Source organism: Pristiophorus japonicus, chromosome 1 (genome assembly GCF_044704955.1).
Source record: "Pristiophorus japonicus isolate sPriJap1 chromosome 1, sPriJap1.hap1, whole genome shotgun sequence".
Classification (NCBI taxonomy): Eukaryota; Metazoa; Chordata; class Chondrichthyes; family Pristiophoridae; genus Pristiophorus; species Pristiophorus japonicus.
The window spans coordinates 532813578-532829402 of record NC_091977.1 but is presented as its reverse complement, the minus strand read 5'-3'; the positions used below and the strand labels follow the sequence as shown (position 1 = coordinate 532829402).

The window sequence follows — 15825 nt, the reverse complement described above, 5'->3', positions numbered from 1 at the left end:
TCATGGAATGTGAGTGTTGCTGGCAAGGCCAGCATTTATTGCCCATCCCTAAGTGCCCTCGAGAAGGAGGTGATGAGCCACCTTCTTGAACCGTTGCAGTCCGTGTGGTGAAGGTACTCCTACTGTTGTGCTGTTAGGGAGGGAGTTCCAGGATTTTGACCCAGCGACGATGAAGGAATGGCGATATACTACCAAGTCAGGATGTTGTGTGACTTGGAGGGGAACTGGGAGGTGGTGGTGTTCCCATGCACCTGCTGCCCTTGTCCTTCTAGGTGGTTAAAGGTCGTAGGTTTGGGAGCTGCTGCCGAAGAAGCCTTGGCGAGTTGCTGCAGTGCATCTTGTAGATGGTACACACTGCAGCCACGGTGCGCCGGTGGTGGAGGGAGTGAACGTTTAAGGTGGTGGATGGGCTGCCAAATCAAGCGGGCTGCTTTTGTCCTGGATGGTGTTGAGCTTCTTGAGTGTTGTTGGAGCCGCACTCAGAGGCAAGTGGAGCCTATTCCATCACACACTTACTTGTGCCTTGTAGATGGTGGAACGGCTTTGGGGAGTCAGGAGGTGAGTCACTCGCCACAGGATACCCAGCCTCTGACCCGCTCTTGTTGACACAGTATTTATGTGGCTGGTCCAGTTAAGTTTCTGGTCAATGATGACCCCCAGGATGTTGATGGTGGGGGATTCGGCGATTGTAGTATCATTGAATATCATGGGGAGGTGGTTAGACTCGCGCTTATTTGATGGTCATTGCCTGGCACTTGTGTGGCGCGAATATTACTTGCCATTTATCAGTCCAAGCCTGAATGTTGTCCAGGTCTTGCTACATACGGGCATGGACAGCTCCATTATCTGAGGAGTTGCGAATGGCACTGAACACTGTGCAATTTTCAGCGAACATCCCCACTTCTGACTTTATGATGGAGGAAAGGTCATTGATGAAGCAGCTGAAGATGGTTGGGCCTAGGACACTGCCCTGAGGAACTCCTGCAGCGATGTCCTGGGGCTGTGATGATTGGCCTCCAACAGCCACAACCATCTTCCTTTGTGCCAGGTATGACTCCAGCCAGTGGTGAGTTTTCCCGATTCCCATTGATGTCAGTTTTACTAGGGCTCCTTGATGCCACACTCGGTCACATGCTGCCTTGATGTCGAGGGCAGTCACTCTCTCACCTCACCTCTGGAATTCAGCTCTTTTGTCCACGTTTGGACCAAGGCTGTAATGAGGTCTGGAGCAGAGTGCTCCTGGCGGAACCCAAACTGAGCATCAGTGAGCAGATTATTGGTAAGCAATTGCCACTTGATAGCACTGTCGACGACACCTTCCATCACTTTGCTGATGATTGAGAGTAGATTGATGGGACAGTAATTGGTCGGATTGGATTTGACCTGCCTTTTGTGGACAGGACAAACCTGGACAGTTTTCCACATTGTCGATTAGATGCCAGTGTTGTAACTGTCCTGGAACAGCTTGGCTAGAGGCGAGGCTAGTTCTGGAGCATAAGTCTTCAGCACGACAACCAGGATATTGTCGAGGCCCATTGCCTTTGCTGTATGGTTGAAGTAGTAGTCTCTGCCAAATTGTAGAGTAAATTCAGCACTGCCATACAGAGTACCTCACTCCGTTAAGTACATCTTGTAAATTAAAACTAAAATAGAAACAGAAAATGCTGGGAACAGGTAGCATCTGTGGAGAGAAAGAGAGTTAATGTTTTAGCTGAATGACCCTCCAGTTCTGTCGCAGGGTCATCAACCTGAAACATTAACTCTGTTTCTCTCTCCATAGATGCTGCCTGACCCGCTGAGTATTTCCAGCATTTTCTGTTTTCATTTTAGATTTCTAGCATCTGCAATATTTTGCTTTTGTCTTAAATTAAACCTCCGAATTCCAGCCAAAAGTAGATTTCGTCCCTATTCCCTCGTTTTTAAAAAAAAAAGTCATTTCCTCTTCACTTTGGTCATCCTGATTTATGATAAAAGCTTTCCTGTTGCTGGCTGCGTGCGGCAAAAGGAGAATTACTACATTTTAGCCTCGTACCATTATTGTAGTCACAGTTTGCAGCCTTGAGGATCTCTCCCATGTTGATAAGCGCCTGCCAAAATAAAACGCCACAAATTAGTTCAGACATTCTTGTTTAAAAATGTGCATTTCCCCCCTCTCCGCTCAGACAAAGCAGTGGGGTTCATTTCTAGAGGAATTGAATTGAAAAGCAGGGAAGTTACGTTGAACGTGTATCGAACCTTGGACCCAGACAGAGTACTATGCACAGTTCTGGTCTCCAGGGGGCTAGACTTTCCACTAGGTGGCTAAGGCCCCCAAAAATGGGCCTTATTCCAGCGATTTGTGATGTATCGCCCTTGCTGATCGTCGGCATAAGGCCCATTTTCTTTTGCGATTTTCCACTCGGCCTTACCCCAGCGATGTCAAATGGGCGATCTGATTTCTCAGCGATCTCACGATCGCCCAAAAAAAGAGGAAGTGAAACGGAAGTCCAAAAAAGAAGCTTCCCTAGCAACGATATTGTGCGCATGCGTGGCATGTTTTTTTTGGATTGATTTTTTTTTGCCACGTTTGGAGAGTTCATGGGTCATCGCACATGCTCAGAAGAAAAGGGAGGGTCGGTGAGAGTGGGAGAGAGAGAGTAGAGAGGAGTTTGTCGGTAGATTATCAGTTATCATTACAGACGTTTCAGCAATGGCCATGTCCATTCAAAATCAAAGTGAAATTGAAAGAAGGGCCAAAGCCTTCGGTGAAGAGGCTAACGAGGTATTTGTCTATGTTGTATCAACAAGGTGGGAGGACGTGACACGGGGTGGCCTTGGGAAACCTCCATCCCGTGCTTACAGATGGATCTGGCAGGAGATTGTCGATGTGGTCACATCGGCATTCCATGAGGTGCGGACGTCTGACCAGTGCCGCAAGAGGTGGAACAGCCTCTTGGCAGCTGCCAGAGTAAGTTTGATTCTACTATGTATTTAAAACATATATAAAACTCATGTTTAGAAATTATGTAGTATTATTTTCTTGATGTTTATTAATTGCAAATTCCTCAATTTTAATTATTTATAATGTGAAGTTTAAAAACTACATTAAATGAAAAAAAAATTACATTACCAATGACATTTATTCACCCTAATACTAAGTTGCATGTTATCGTATTAAAAATTATTCACATGCAACCACCATAGCAAGTTGCACTGTAATATTTAAAAGATATTTAAAAGTCATATTTAAAATCATATATGTATTGTACACTTACTGTGTGTAATTAGAATATTAAAAAATATTTTCTATACAATACGAGGTTACATAATAATAGAACATTTAAATCAGTATTCAATGTTTATTGTCAGGAAAGGTAGCTTATGCCATGCAATGTTAAATTATCATTTACAGAAAAAGATAAGTATAAACCGCGCGGAGCAAAGGAGGACGGATGGCGGCCGTGCAGCAGTGCACATTCTCAATCCATATGAGGAGCTTGCGCTGGCCTTGGTGGGTCCTGAAAGCCATGCGGTCACGACTCGTGGCGTGGCCGAGCCCACCCTTGAGCCTGGTGAGTAATGCGGAATGTGCAAAGTGTCAAACATTACTAATAACAGAAGTGAAATATCGTAGTTACGCATTTGTTATGTAATTATAATTCATTAGTTCAGATGTAGTCTGATCTACGAATGAGGCCATGTTAATGCTGATAAACCCTTGTGCATTTGTGGTTTTCCAAAGCATTGCAATGTTTTGCATTATATTGAAATTATTGATATTGAAATATTGAAATATATTGATATGTATTGTTATGAGTTGTTTTAGAAATTTCATTCATCTTTCCAAGGTGAAATGTCCGTTGAGCATTGCTCGGTGCCACTCGCAGACCCGTCTTCTAACAGCTCACAGGACGGTGAGACGGTGGAGGACGAGCAGGAGGAGGAGGTTGATGATAGTTTTTTTTGTGGGCCGGGGGGGGGAACAACCTGCGGCCATCTCGGTTGAGATGGATGAAGCACCAGGACCAAGCGGTGTGCAGGTGGCGACGCCAAGGCGCATCATATTGCAAACGCCGACCCCACGGAGGTCCGGTCAGCGTGGCGAGGGCCAGACAGAGAGCTTGATTTCCCTGTGCAGGGAGACGGTCGCGATTGGTCGCGACCTTATCCAGGGGTTCGCGGGTGTGATATCTTCACAGAGCGTACACACACACAGCTCCTAACATGGAGGCTGCTAGTTCCGGAAGCTACCGGAAGCTGCCTGTCTGTTTATTATAACTCTGCAGCTGCAGTACATAATACACAGGATGGAGCTACAAGCATTACAAGCTTACAGCACTTAGACATCACACTTCTCCCTCCTTAATGAAAAAGCCATCATAACAAACATCATAAATAACTTCATTTTCATACATATTTACAAATTTAACTTTACCACTTGTTTTCTGTTTCGAAGAGGATACCTTCGCTCTCGAACAGAACCTTCCAAACATGGTGTTGATTTCACACTCATTTGAGGCTCATCCTGAGGAACGTTTTCCTCCACGGAATTTTCTTGATTTTCATTTGAACTCACTCTAACTTCAGGCTCTTTGTTTTCCTGACTCGGACTCAGACTTTCATTCTGATTCTCTCCTGGATTTGTTTCCAGTACATTGGATTTAGGATTTGCTACTGGTGTATCAAAACTATCTGATGAGTCAGAAATAATTGAATCATTCCCACCTTCAACTCCTTCCATGTTTGTAGGTAAAATATGATCAATATGAACAAACCTAACCTGTCCATTAGCAAACATCTTTCCCAAATATGTGCGAGGACCACATATCTTCACCACTCTTCCTGGTAACCACTTTAACCATTTATGGTGATGGTTCTTCACTCTCACCTTCTGGTTTAATTTCACTCTTCTCTCTTTTAGTCTCCCTTTATCATGATTCTCTTTTTGTCTAATTTGTGTCTCTTCTACAGACTGTGCCAAATTTGGCTTTAACAATGAGAATCTGGTTCGTGGCTGTTGTTTGAGAAACAACTCCGCTGGTGTTCTACCAGTAGTTGTATGAGGAGTATTTTGATATGTAATCAAAAAATTAGCCAATTTGTGATCCAATGACAACTGTCGTTTTCTTGGATTTGGATCTAACATTTGTTTTATGAGGGCACGTTTGATAATTTGTACAGTGCGCTCTGCTGCACCATTCGAAGCAGGATGGTATGGTGGAACCTTGGTATGTTTCACACCATTTTTGCTCGTGAATTGTGCAAATTCTTCTGAATGAAATTGTGGTCCATTATCCGAAATAATTTCTTCAGGGAGGCCAAATGCAGAAAATAATTTTCGTAAAATGTCCAATGTTTTACTTGTTGTTATTTTCCACATTGGAAACACCTCAACCCACTTTGAATGGCTATCAATTACAATAAACAATTGTCGTCCAGTTAACTCAGCAAAATCAATATGTAGCCTTTGCCACACCCTGGAAGGCCATTTCCATGGTTGTAATGGTACTGGTGGTGGTTGCTTGCTTACTGATTGACATGTCGTACATTGACTCACAATGTACTCTATATCTTTATCAAGACCTGGCCACCATAAATAACTGCGTGCAAAACTCTTGGTCAAGCACTTTCCCAGGTGCTGGTCATAGAGGTCTCCTAATAATTTGGACCTGAATTTATTTGGTATAACCACTCTTGCACCCCACATGATACAATCTTTATCTACTGATCATTCATTCCTACGAATGAAGAATGGATGTGTATCTTTGTCTGTTACCTGGTCTGGCCATCCAGTTGCAATATACTCAGACACCTTTGACATCACTTAGGTCACGTTTGGTTGCTCTACCAATCTCTTCAGCTGTGACTGGCAGTTCATCAATGCATGAAAAATAAAACACTTCTTCCCTATTGGGTGTACCCTGTGCTGGGGAAGGCAATCTAGACATAGCATCAGCATTACTGTGATCAGCTGATCGTCTGTATTCAATATCATATGCATATGCTGACAAAATCAAAGCCCATCTCTGCATTCGGGCTGCAGCTAATGTTGGAACTGGGGACTTTGGATGGAGGATTGCGGTTAGGGGCTTATGGTCTGTAACGATGGTAAACTTATGACCATACAAGTATTTGTGAAACTTCTTGACCCCAAAAATTAATGCCAGAGCTTACCTTTCACTTTGCGCATAATTTCTCTCACTGACACTTAATACATGAGAGATTACTGCCCCAACTCCATACGGAGAGGCATCACATGCTAGTTTAATCTCCTTAGATATGTCATAGTGAACTAACATGGTGCTCTCTACCAATTTGTTTTTACACTCCTTGAATGCTGTATCGCATTCTTTTGACCACTTCCAATGGACCTGTTTTTTTCAAAAGTTCATTCAGTGGATGTAATACTGTAGCCAAATTTGGTAGGAACTTCCCATAATAGTTCAAAAGACCCAAGAATGAATGAAGTCCAGTGACATTCCTGGGAGTGGGTGCATTTCTAATTCCATTCAATTTTTCCATGGTCGGATGTAAACCATCTTTGTCTACTCTGTACCCTGACACTCGCCTTGAAGCCTTGGATCGGACTGCCCGTTTCACAGAACACCTTCGGATACTTCTTGATAACCTCATCCGTTGATGAAAATCTCGCTTCCACAGAAAAGATCTTACTCCAATCCAGCTTCAGTGAGCTTAACCAATTTCTTCCTAGTAAAGCAGTCTTGTCTCCTTTCACTATTATTAGAGGCAAGTTCTGAAATTGATCTTTATATTTCACCGGCACGGTGATACGGCCTACTACAGGAATTTTCTCTCCAGAGTAGCCTCGCAGCTCTTTCTTGGATTTCTCCAGGTCGAAAACACGCAATTTATCGCGGTACAGCGACTCCGGTATTACACTCACGGAGGCATCCGTGTCAATTTCCATTGGTATCTTGAATCCCGCAACATCTATGTGGATTTTAATGCTTTCCGAATCGCTGTCCGTTAACCTCGTGCTCCTGATGACGTGTAACTCTAACATCTCCTCGTCCTGCTGTTGTTCTTCCAAGCTATGTAGTCTCTTTGGATTACTACTCATAGCTTTGAACGCTGGACTCTTCGATTTAAAAGCTGGCTTACCCTTCAGTCGGCATGCCTTCACAAGATGCCCAGTCTTCCTGTAGAAGAAACACTCTGCCTTCACTTATGGACAACTTTTAGCAATGTGTTGTCCCAGGCACCTATAGCACGACTTCGACGCTCTGGTAGAATTTCCAGTTTCTGAGACTTTCGGCCATGGCCATCTTTAACTTTGAACCTGCAGGTAAGTTACCTCGGTTGACTGACGACCGTAATCATTATTTAATTCTCAGGAATATTGTTCGGCCATGCCCATCGACCTCGCTGTCTGACGAATCCCAAAATGACAGCTTTCAGCAATTTCTAACGGTTTGGGGTTATAGTGCTGCTCCAGCTTCATTAAAATCTCTAAGCATTGTGTCCTTTGGCTCGTCAGGCACAAGCAGATTTACAAGGGTTTCGTACAATGCCGGACCCGCCTCCGATAAGAAAATCGCTTTCTTCCGTTCCAACACAGCCCGGTTCTGGACTGCATTGTCTGAAACTTCGATTATGTTATTTGCAGTGAAATACATTTCTAGCCGATCCACATACGCTTTAAAACGTTCCTGGTCGTGTCTATATTCACCCAAATATCCGATTACACCTGCCATGTTTAATCTCCAGCTGTTCTCACCGTGTGCTGTCGTTTACCTCGGCTTTTGTAGCTTTTTTTTCAAAGACAGAAACTTCCAAACTTCTGTCGGCTGGCTGAATCCTTCAACAAAATTTAAGCTTTAAACATCCGAAAAATCCCATCCTCAGTCGCCAATTGTGATATCTTCACAGAGCACACACACACAGCTCCTAACATGGAGGCTGCTAGGTCCGGAAGCTACCGGAAGCTGCCTGTCTGTATATTATAACTCTGCAGCTGCAGTACACAATACGTCCACATCCACAGTATGGCGCTACAAGCATTACAAGCTTACAGCACTTACAGACATCACAGCGGGATTCTCTGAACTGGAGCCAGTTTCCAGCATCCTGGAGTGAGTTCTGCACAAACTTCTCGAACTGGTCTTCTGAGCAGTCACAGGCTGCAAGGGAGACCTTGGAGGCTATTCGGCAGCAGACATCCGCAACTAATGCCCTACGGCATGCGTTGCTGGCTGGACACGGCGCTGCACCCCAAGGTGTCGTGTCTGCTCGCAGCGAGACCCCGAGCACGCAAGCGAGTATGGAGGACACAGTTCCTCCAGACTCGGAAGTGGAGCCTCAGGCTTCTGCTTCCACTCCGTCACCTCCACCACGGCAGGAAGTCTTGCCGTCCCACTCTGCACGACGTTTTGGTGTCGGTCTGCATAGACCAAAACGGGCGGGTGGGGTGCGAACATGGGGTGGGGCTGGACCTGGAGGGAAATCTGTGCAGCTGCAGCGGGGAGAGAAGGCAAAAAAGAAGTAGAAAGAAATCAAAAGGTGACGTCACAGCCAAGAGGGTAAGTGATTGGCTGGTGATTGGTGAGTAGTTTTTCTTTTTTCTCTTCTATATCAGTGAGTAACTTTTAACATTGTTGTTGCCAATTTAAGTGTATCTAAGGGTTAAGTCATGGCAGGAGAGCTCGGTCGGGTGTTATGCTCCTCCTGTACCATGTGGGAAGTCAGGGATGACTCCAGTGTCCCTGACGACTGTGTGTGCAGGAAGTGTATCCACCTCAAGCTCCTGACGGTCCGTGTTGCGGAGTTGGAGCTGAGGGTGGATTCACTCTGGAGCATCCACGATGCTGAGAATGACGTGAGTAGCACGTGTAGCAAGTTGGTCGTACCGCAGGGAAAGGTATCCACAGCCAGATAGGGAATGGAAGACCAACAGGAAGAGCAGTGCAAGGAAGGTAGTGCAGGAGTCCCCTGTGGTCATCCCCCTGCAAAACAGATACACTGCTTTGGGTACTGTTGAGGGGAATGACTCATCAGGGGAGGGCAGCAGCAGCCAAGTTCATGGCACCGTGGCTGGCTCTGTTGCACAGGAGGGCAGGAAAAAGAGTGGGAGCGCGATAGTGATAGGGGATTCAATTGTAAGGGGAATAGATAGGCGTTTCTGCGGCCGCAACCGAGACTCCAGGATGGTATGTTGCCTCCCTGGTGCAAGGGTCAAGGATGTCTCGGAGCGGGTGCAGGACATTCTAAAAAGGGAGGGAGATCAGCCAGTTGTCGTGGTGCACATTGGTACCAACGACATAGGTAAAAAAAGGGATGAGGTCCTACGAAACGAATTTAAGGAGCTAGGAGCTAAATTAAAAAGTAGGACCTCAAAAGTAGTAATCTCGGGATTGCTACCAGTGCCACGTGATAGTCAGAGTAGGAATCGCAGGATAGCGCAGATGAATACGTGGCTTGAGCAGTGGTGCAGCAGGGAGGGATTCAAATTCCTGGGGCATTGGAACCGGTTCTGGGGGAGGTGGGACCAGTACAAACCGGACGGTCTGCACCTAGGCAGGACCGGAACCAATGTCCTAGGGGGAGTGTTTGCTAGTGCTGTTGGGGAGGATTTAAACTAATATGGCAGGGGGATGGGAACCAATGCAGGAAGACAGAGGGAAACAAAAAGGAGGCAAAAGAAAAAGACAGAAAGGAGATGAGGAAAAGTGGAGGGCAGAGAAACCCAAGGCAAAGAACAAAAAGGGCCATTGTACAGCAAAATTCTAAAAGGACAAAGGGTGTTAAAAAAACAAGCCTGAAGGCTTTGTGTCTGAATGCAAGGAGTATCCACAATAAGGTGGATGAATTAACTGTGCAAATAGATGTTAACAAATATGATGTGATTGGGATTACGGAGACGTGGCTCCAGGATGATCAGGGCTGGGAACTCAACATCCAGGGGTATTCAACATTCAGGAAAGATAGAATAAAAGGAAAAGGAGGTGGGGTAGCATTGCTGGTTAAGGAGGAAATTAAGGCAATAGTTCAGAAGGACATTAGCTTGGATGATGTGGAATCTATATGGGTAGAGCTGCAGAATACCAAAGGGCAAAAAACGTTAGTGGGAGTTGTGTACAGACCTCCAAACAGTAGTAGTGATGTTGGGGAAGGCATCAAACATGAAATTAGGGGTGCGTGCAATAAAGGTTCAGCAGTTATAATGGGTGACTTTAATATGCACATAGATTGGGTTAACCAAACTGGAAGCAATACGGTGGAGGAGGATTTCCTGGAGTGCATAAGGGATGGTTTTTTAGACCAATATGTCGAGGAACCAACTACGGGGGAGGCCATCTTAGACTGGGTGTTGTGTAATGAGAGAGGATTAATTAGCAATCTCGTTGTGCGAGGTCCCTTGGGGAAGAGTGACCATAATATGGTGGAATTCTGCATTAGGATGAAGAATGAAACAGTAAATTCAGAGACCATGGTCCAGAACTTAAAGAAGGGTAACTTTGAAGATATGAGGCATGAATTGGCTAGGATAGATTGGCGATTGATACTGAAGGGGTTGACTGTGGATGAGCAATGGCAGACATTTAGAGACCGCATGGATGAACTACAACAATTGTACATCCCTGTCTGGCGTAAAAATAAAAAAGGGAAGGTGGCTCAACCGTGGCTATCAAGGGAAATCAGGGATAGTATTAAAGCCAAGGAAGTGGCATACAAATTGGCCAGAAATAGCAGCGAACCCGGGGACTGGGAGAAATTTAGAACTCAGCAGAGGAGACCAAAGGGTTTGATTAGGGCAGGGAAAATGGAGTATGAGAAGAAGCTTGCAGGGAACATTAAGACGGATTGCAAAAGTTTCTATAAATATGTAAAGAGAAAAAGATTAGTAAAGACAAACGTAGGTCCCCTGCAGTCAGAATCAGGGGAAGTCATAACGGGGAACAAAGAAATGGCGGACCAATTGAACAAGTACTTTGGTTCGGTATTCACTGAGGAGGACACAAACAACCTTCCGGATATAAAAGGGGTCGGAGGGTCTAGTAAGGAGGAGGAACTGAGGGAAATCCTTATTAGTCGGGAAATTGTGTTGGGGAAATTGATGGGATTGAAGGCCGATAAATCCCCAGGGCCTGATGGACTGCATCCCAGAGTACTTAAGGCGGTGGCCTTGGAAATAGTGGATGCATTGACAGTCATTTTCCAACATTCCATTGACTCTGGATCAGTTCCTATGGAGTGGAGGGTAGCCAATGTAACCCCACTTTTTAAAAAAGGAGGGAGAGAGATAACAGGGAATTATAGACCGGTCAGCCTGACATCGGTAGTGGGTAAAATGATGGAATCAATTATTAAGGATGTCATAGCAGTGCATTTGGAAAGAGGTGATATGATAGGTCCAAGTCAGCATGGATTTGTGAAAGGGAAATCATGCTTGACAAATCTTCTGGAATTTTTTGAGGATGTTTCCAGTAGAGTGGACAAGGGAGAACCAGTTGATGTGTACATTTGGACTTTCAGAAGGCTTTCGACAAGGTCCCACACAAGAGATTAATGTGCAAAGTTAAAGCACATGGGATTGGGGGTAGCGTGCTGACATGGATTGAGAACTGGTTGTCAGACAGGAAGCAAAGAGTAGGAGTAAATGGGTACTTTTCAGAATGGCAGGCAGTGACTAGTGGGGTACCGCAAGGTTCTGTGCTGGGGCCCCAGCTGTTTACACTGTACATTAATGATTTAGACGAGGGGATTAAATGTAGTATCTCCAAATTTGCGGATGACACTAAGTTGGGTGGCAGTGTGAGCTGCGAGGAGGATGCTATGAGGCTGCAGAGCGACTTGGATCGGTTAGGTGAGTGGGCAAATGCATGGCAGATGAAGTATAATGTGGATAAATGTGAGGTTATCCACTTTGGTGGTAAAAACAGAGAGACAGACTATTATCTGAATGGTGACAGATTAGGAAAAGGGGAGGTGCAAAGAGACCTGGGTGTCATGGTACATCAGTCATTGAAGGTTGGCATGCAGGTACAGCAGGCGGTTAAGAAAGCAAATGGCATGTTGGCCTTCATAGCGAGGGGATTTGAGTACAGGGGCAGGGAGGTGTTGCTACAGTTGTACAGGGCCTTGGTGAGGCCACACCTGGAGTATTGTGTACAGTTTTGGTCTCCTAACTTGAGGAAGGACATTCTTGCTATTGAGGGAGTGCAGCGAAGGTTCACCAGACTGATTCCCGGGATGGCGGGACTGACCTATCAAGAAAGACTGGATCAACTGGGCTTGTATTCACTGGAGTTCAGAAGAATGAGAGGGGACCTCATAGAAACGTTTAAAATTCTGACGGGGTTAGACAGGTTAGATGCAGGAAGAATGTTCCCAATGTTGGGGAAGTCCAGAACCAGGGGTCACAGTCTAAGGATAAGGGGTAAGCCATTTAGGACCGAGATGAGGAGAAACTTCTTCACCCAGAGAGTGGTGAACCTGTGGAATTCTCTACCACAGAAAGTCGTTGAGGCCAATTCACTAAATATATTCAAAAGGGAGTTAGATGAAGTCCTTACTACTCGGGGGATCAAGGGGTATGGCGAGAAAGCAGGAAGGGGGTACTGAAGTTTCATGTTCAGCCATGAACTCATTGAATGGCGGTGCAGGCTAGAAGGGCTGAATGGCCTACTCCTGCACCTATTTTCTATGATTCTAACTCCTGCTAAGAGTGGAAGCAAGTCTTCCTCGATTCCGAGGGACTGCCTATGATGATGATGATGATGATGATGATGATGATGATGACATCCCAAAAGCGCTTTACAGCCAATGAAGTACTTTTGTGACGTGTAGTCACTGTAGACTAATGATTCTCCAAGTGAAGATACAGAATAACCATTAAAGCTCAGATTGAACTGGGTTTAATACTCAAGCAAAGCCTTAATGGGACCTCAACACTTCATCAAATTGGATTCCATCTGGGGCTAGATTCCCTCATTTGACAATATTGTGTTTCTACTCTGCACTGTTGAGCCAATTGTGGTTCAATCAGACAACTTAAATGTTTACACTGGAAAATAACAATCTTCTTCACTGTTGCCAGATTTTTAAAACATAATGTATAAAAAGGTCAATCTAAATGACCTTGTGTGATATTGGGCAACTCATTTTGGACTCAAAAAGTTCCACTACTTAGATTTTCAAAACCGCTCTTGACAAATGGATAGATATTTATTCCAAGGTTTAAACAAAGTAACAAGACACACATTCTTATACATTATTTATTCTATCTGTTCTGAAAATTGCGTTTAAGGAGAACGCCGGTTGGCTGCTTCACTCCATGGAAGTGCGGCGGGAAGTCGCTGAAGGATGTGCCATCTATTCCAGGGTAATGGTCTAGATTGTCTTAAGCAAAGAACTCGCATTGATCCGGAGCCTTTTACAACCACCGGACGTCCCAAAGCGCTTTACAGCCAATGAAGTACTTTGTGAAATGTAGTCACTGTTGTAACGTATGGAAAGCGCACTTCCAACTGCTTTTAAGAACATAAGAATTAGGAACAGGAGTAGGCCATCTAGCCCCTCGAGCCTGCTGCACCACTCAACAAGATCATGGCTGATCTGGCCGTGGACTCAGCTCCACTTACCCGCCCGCTCCCCGTAACCCTTAATTCCCTTATTGGTTAAAAATCTGATCTATCTGTGACTTGAATACATTCAATGAGCTAGCCTCAGAAGAATAGAAACATAGAAACATAGAAAATAGGTGCAGGAGTAGGCCATTCGGCCCTTCTAGCCTACACCGCCATTCAATGAGTTCATGGCTGAACATGCAACTTCAGTACCCCATTCCTGCTTTCTCACCATACCCCTTGATTCCCCTAGTAGTAAGGACTTCATCTAACTCCTTTTTGAATATATTTAGTGAATTGGCCTCAACAACTTTCTGTGGTAGAGAATTCCACAGGTTCACCACTCTCTGGGTGAAGAAATTCCTCCTCATCTCGGTCCGAAATGGCTTCCCCCTTATCCTTAGACTGTGACCCCTGGTTCTGGACTTCCCCAACATTGGGAACATTCTTCCTGCATCTAACCTGTCTAACCCCGTCAGAATTTTAAACGTTTCTATGAGGTCCCCTCTCATTCTTCTGAACTCCAGTGAATACAAGCCCAGTTGATCCAGTCTTTCTTGATAGGTCAGTCCCGCCATCCCGGGAATCAGTCTGGTGAACCTTCGCTGCACTCCCTCAATAGCAAGAATGTCCTTCCTCAGGTTAGGAGACCAAAACTGTACACAATACTCCAGGTGTGGCCTCACCAAGGCCCTGTACAATTGTAGCAACACCTCCCTGCCCTTGTACTCAAATCCCCTCGCTATGAAGGCCAACATGCCATTTGCTTTCTTAACCGCCTGCTGTACCTGCATGCCAACCTTCAATGACTGATGTACCATGACACCCATGTACCATGAGGGGACCTCATAGAAACGTTTAAAATTCTGACGGGGTTAGACAGGTTAGATGCAGGAAGAATGTTCCCAATGTTGGGGAAGTCCAGAACCAGGGGACACAGTCTAAGGATAAGGGGTAAGCCATTTAGGACCGAGATGAGGAGGAATTTCTTCACCCAGAGAGTGGTGAACCTGTGGAATTCTCTACCACAGAAAGTTGTTGAGGCCAATTCACTAAATATATTCAAAAGGAGTTAGATGAAGTCCTAGGGGGATCAAGGGGTATGGTGAGAAAGCAGGAATGGGGTACTGAAGTTGCATGTTCAGCCATAAATTCATTGAATGGCGGTGCAGGCTAGAAGGGCCGAATGGCCTACTCCTGCACCTATTTTCTATGTTTCTATGTGTGTGTCTTCTCTCTTAGTTATTTATCAACTATGCAGATGTTATTCCATATCTGAGCATTCTATTAATATACGAGTACTTTAGTAACACCTTCTAATAAATTCTATTATATCGGGCCCAAGTTTCCACATGATTTGCGCCTGATTTTTAGGAGCAACTGGTGCAGAACGGACTATCTTAGAAATCGCAATTCTCCACATTTTTTTTTCTGCAGTTCTAGTGAGGTAGAACAGTTCTACTTTAGAACAGAATTTTTTCTTCAAAAGGGGGCGTGTCCGGCCACTGACGCCTGATTTCAAAGTTTCCACAGTGAAAATGTACTCCAAACTAAAGTAGAATGGAGCAAGTGAAGATTTTTGTAGAACTGAAAAAACCTGTTCTACACATTAAAAAAATCAGGCGCATGTTACAAATTAGGCGTCCAGAACGAGGTGGGGGGGAGGGGGGGGGGGGAAGGGAAGTCATTAAATTCTACAATCAATCCTTATTTATACTTCTACAAATATTATACAAATAAATCCAACCTGAATAAACATTTATAAGCCAAGAAAAGATGAAATAAACCATCTTCCTACCTGTGTGAAAGTGCTTCAGCCATCGTTCGTTCCCGCAGGGGGTGGGGAAGGAAACCGCCGTTTGTTGCCGTGGAGGGGAGGGAGGGGAAGGAGACAGCGGCTTGTTGCCGCGGAGGGGAGGGAGGGGAAGGAGACAGTGAGAAGGGTAGTCTCTGTGCTGATGGCAATGTGCTTTTATTAAAAAATGTTCAAAAATTAAACAGCTACAAAGAACTACAAAAATGGCCGAGTGCCAATGTTTCCTTCACACTGCGCGTGCGCGAACGCTCCAACGTGCCTGCGCAGCGTTGCCGGCAGGAAAAAAACTAATTTAAATAGTACCCGCCCCCTCCCACTTACAAAATCGGTGTGAGTGTAGGCTCCGCCCCCCTGGGCGCCGCGCCAAACAGACAAGGAGCTGCAAAGCGCTCGAGAATAGCGCGTTTTTTTTCTGGCGCCGTTTTATGCGCGAAAAACGGGCGC

At 45.1% G+C, this 15825-nt stretch overlaps 1 protein-coding gene across 1 annotated transcript in view; it reads right to left on the bottom strand.

The window, feature by feature from the left end:
* The window catches only part of rida (reactive intermediate imine deaminase A homolog), a 62670-nt gene that overhangs the window by 6742 nt on the left and 40103 nt on the right, over positions 1-15825 (bottom strand). The window contains exon 3 of the mRNA XM_070896630.1: positions 2033-2087. Within this exon, the coding sequence (XP_070752731.1) occupies positions 2033-2087 (55 nt within the window). The remainder of the gene's footprint in view (positions 1-2032; positions 2088-15825) is intronic.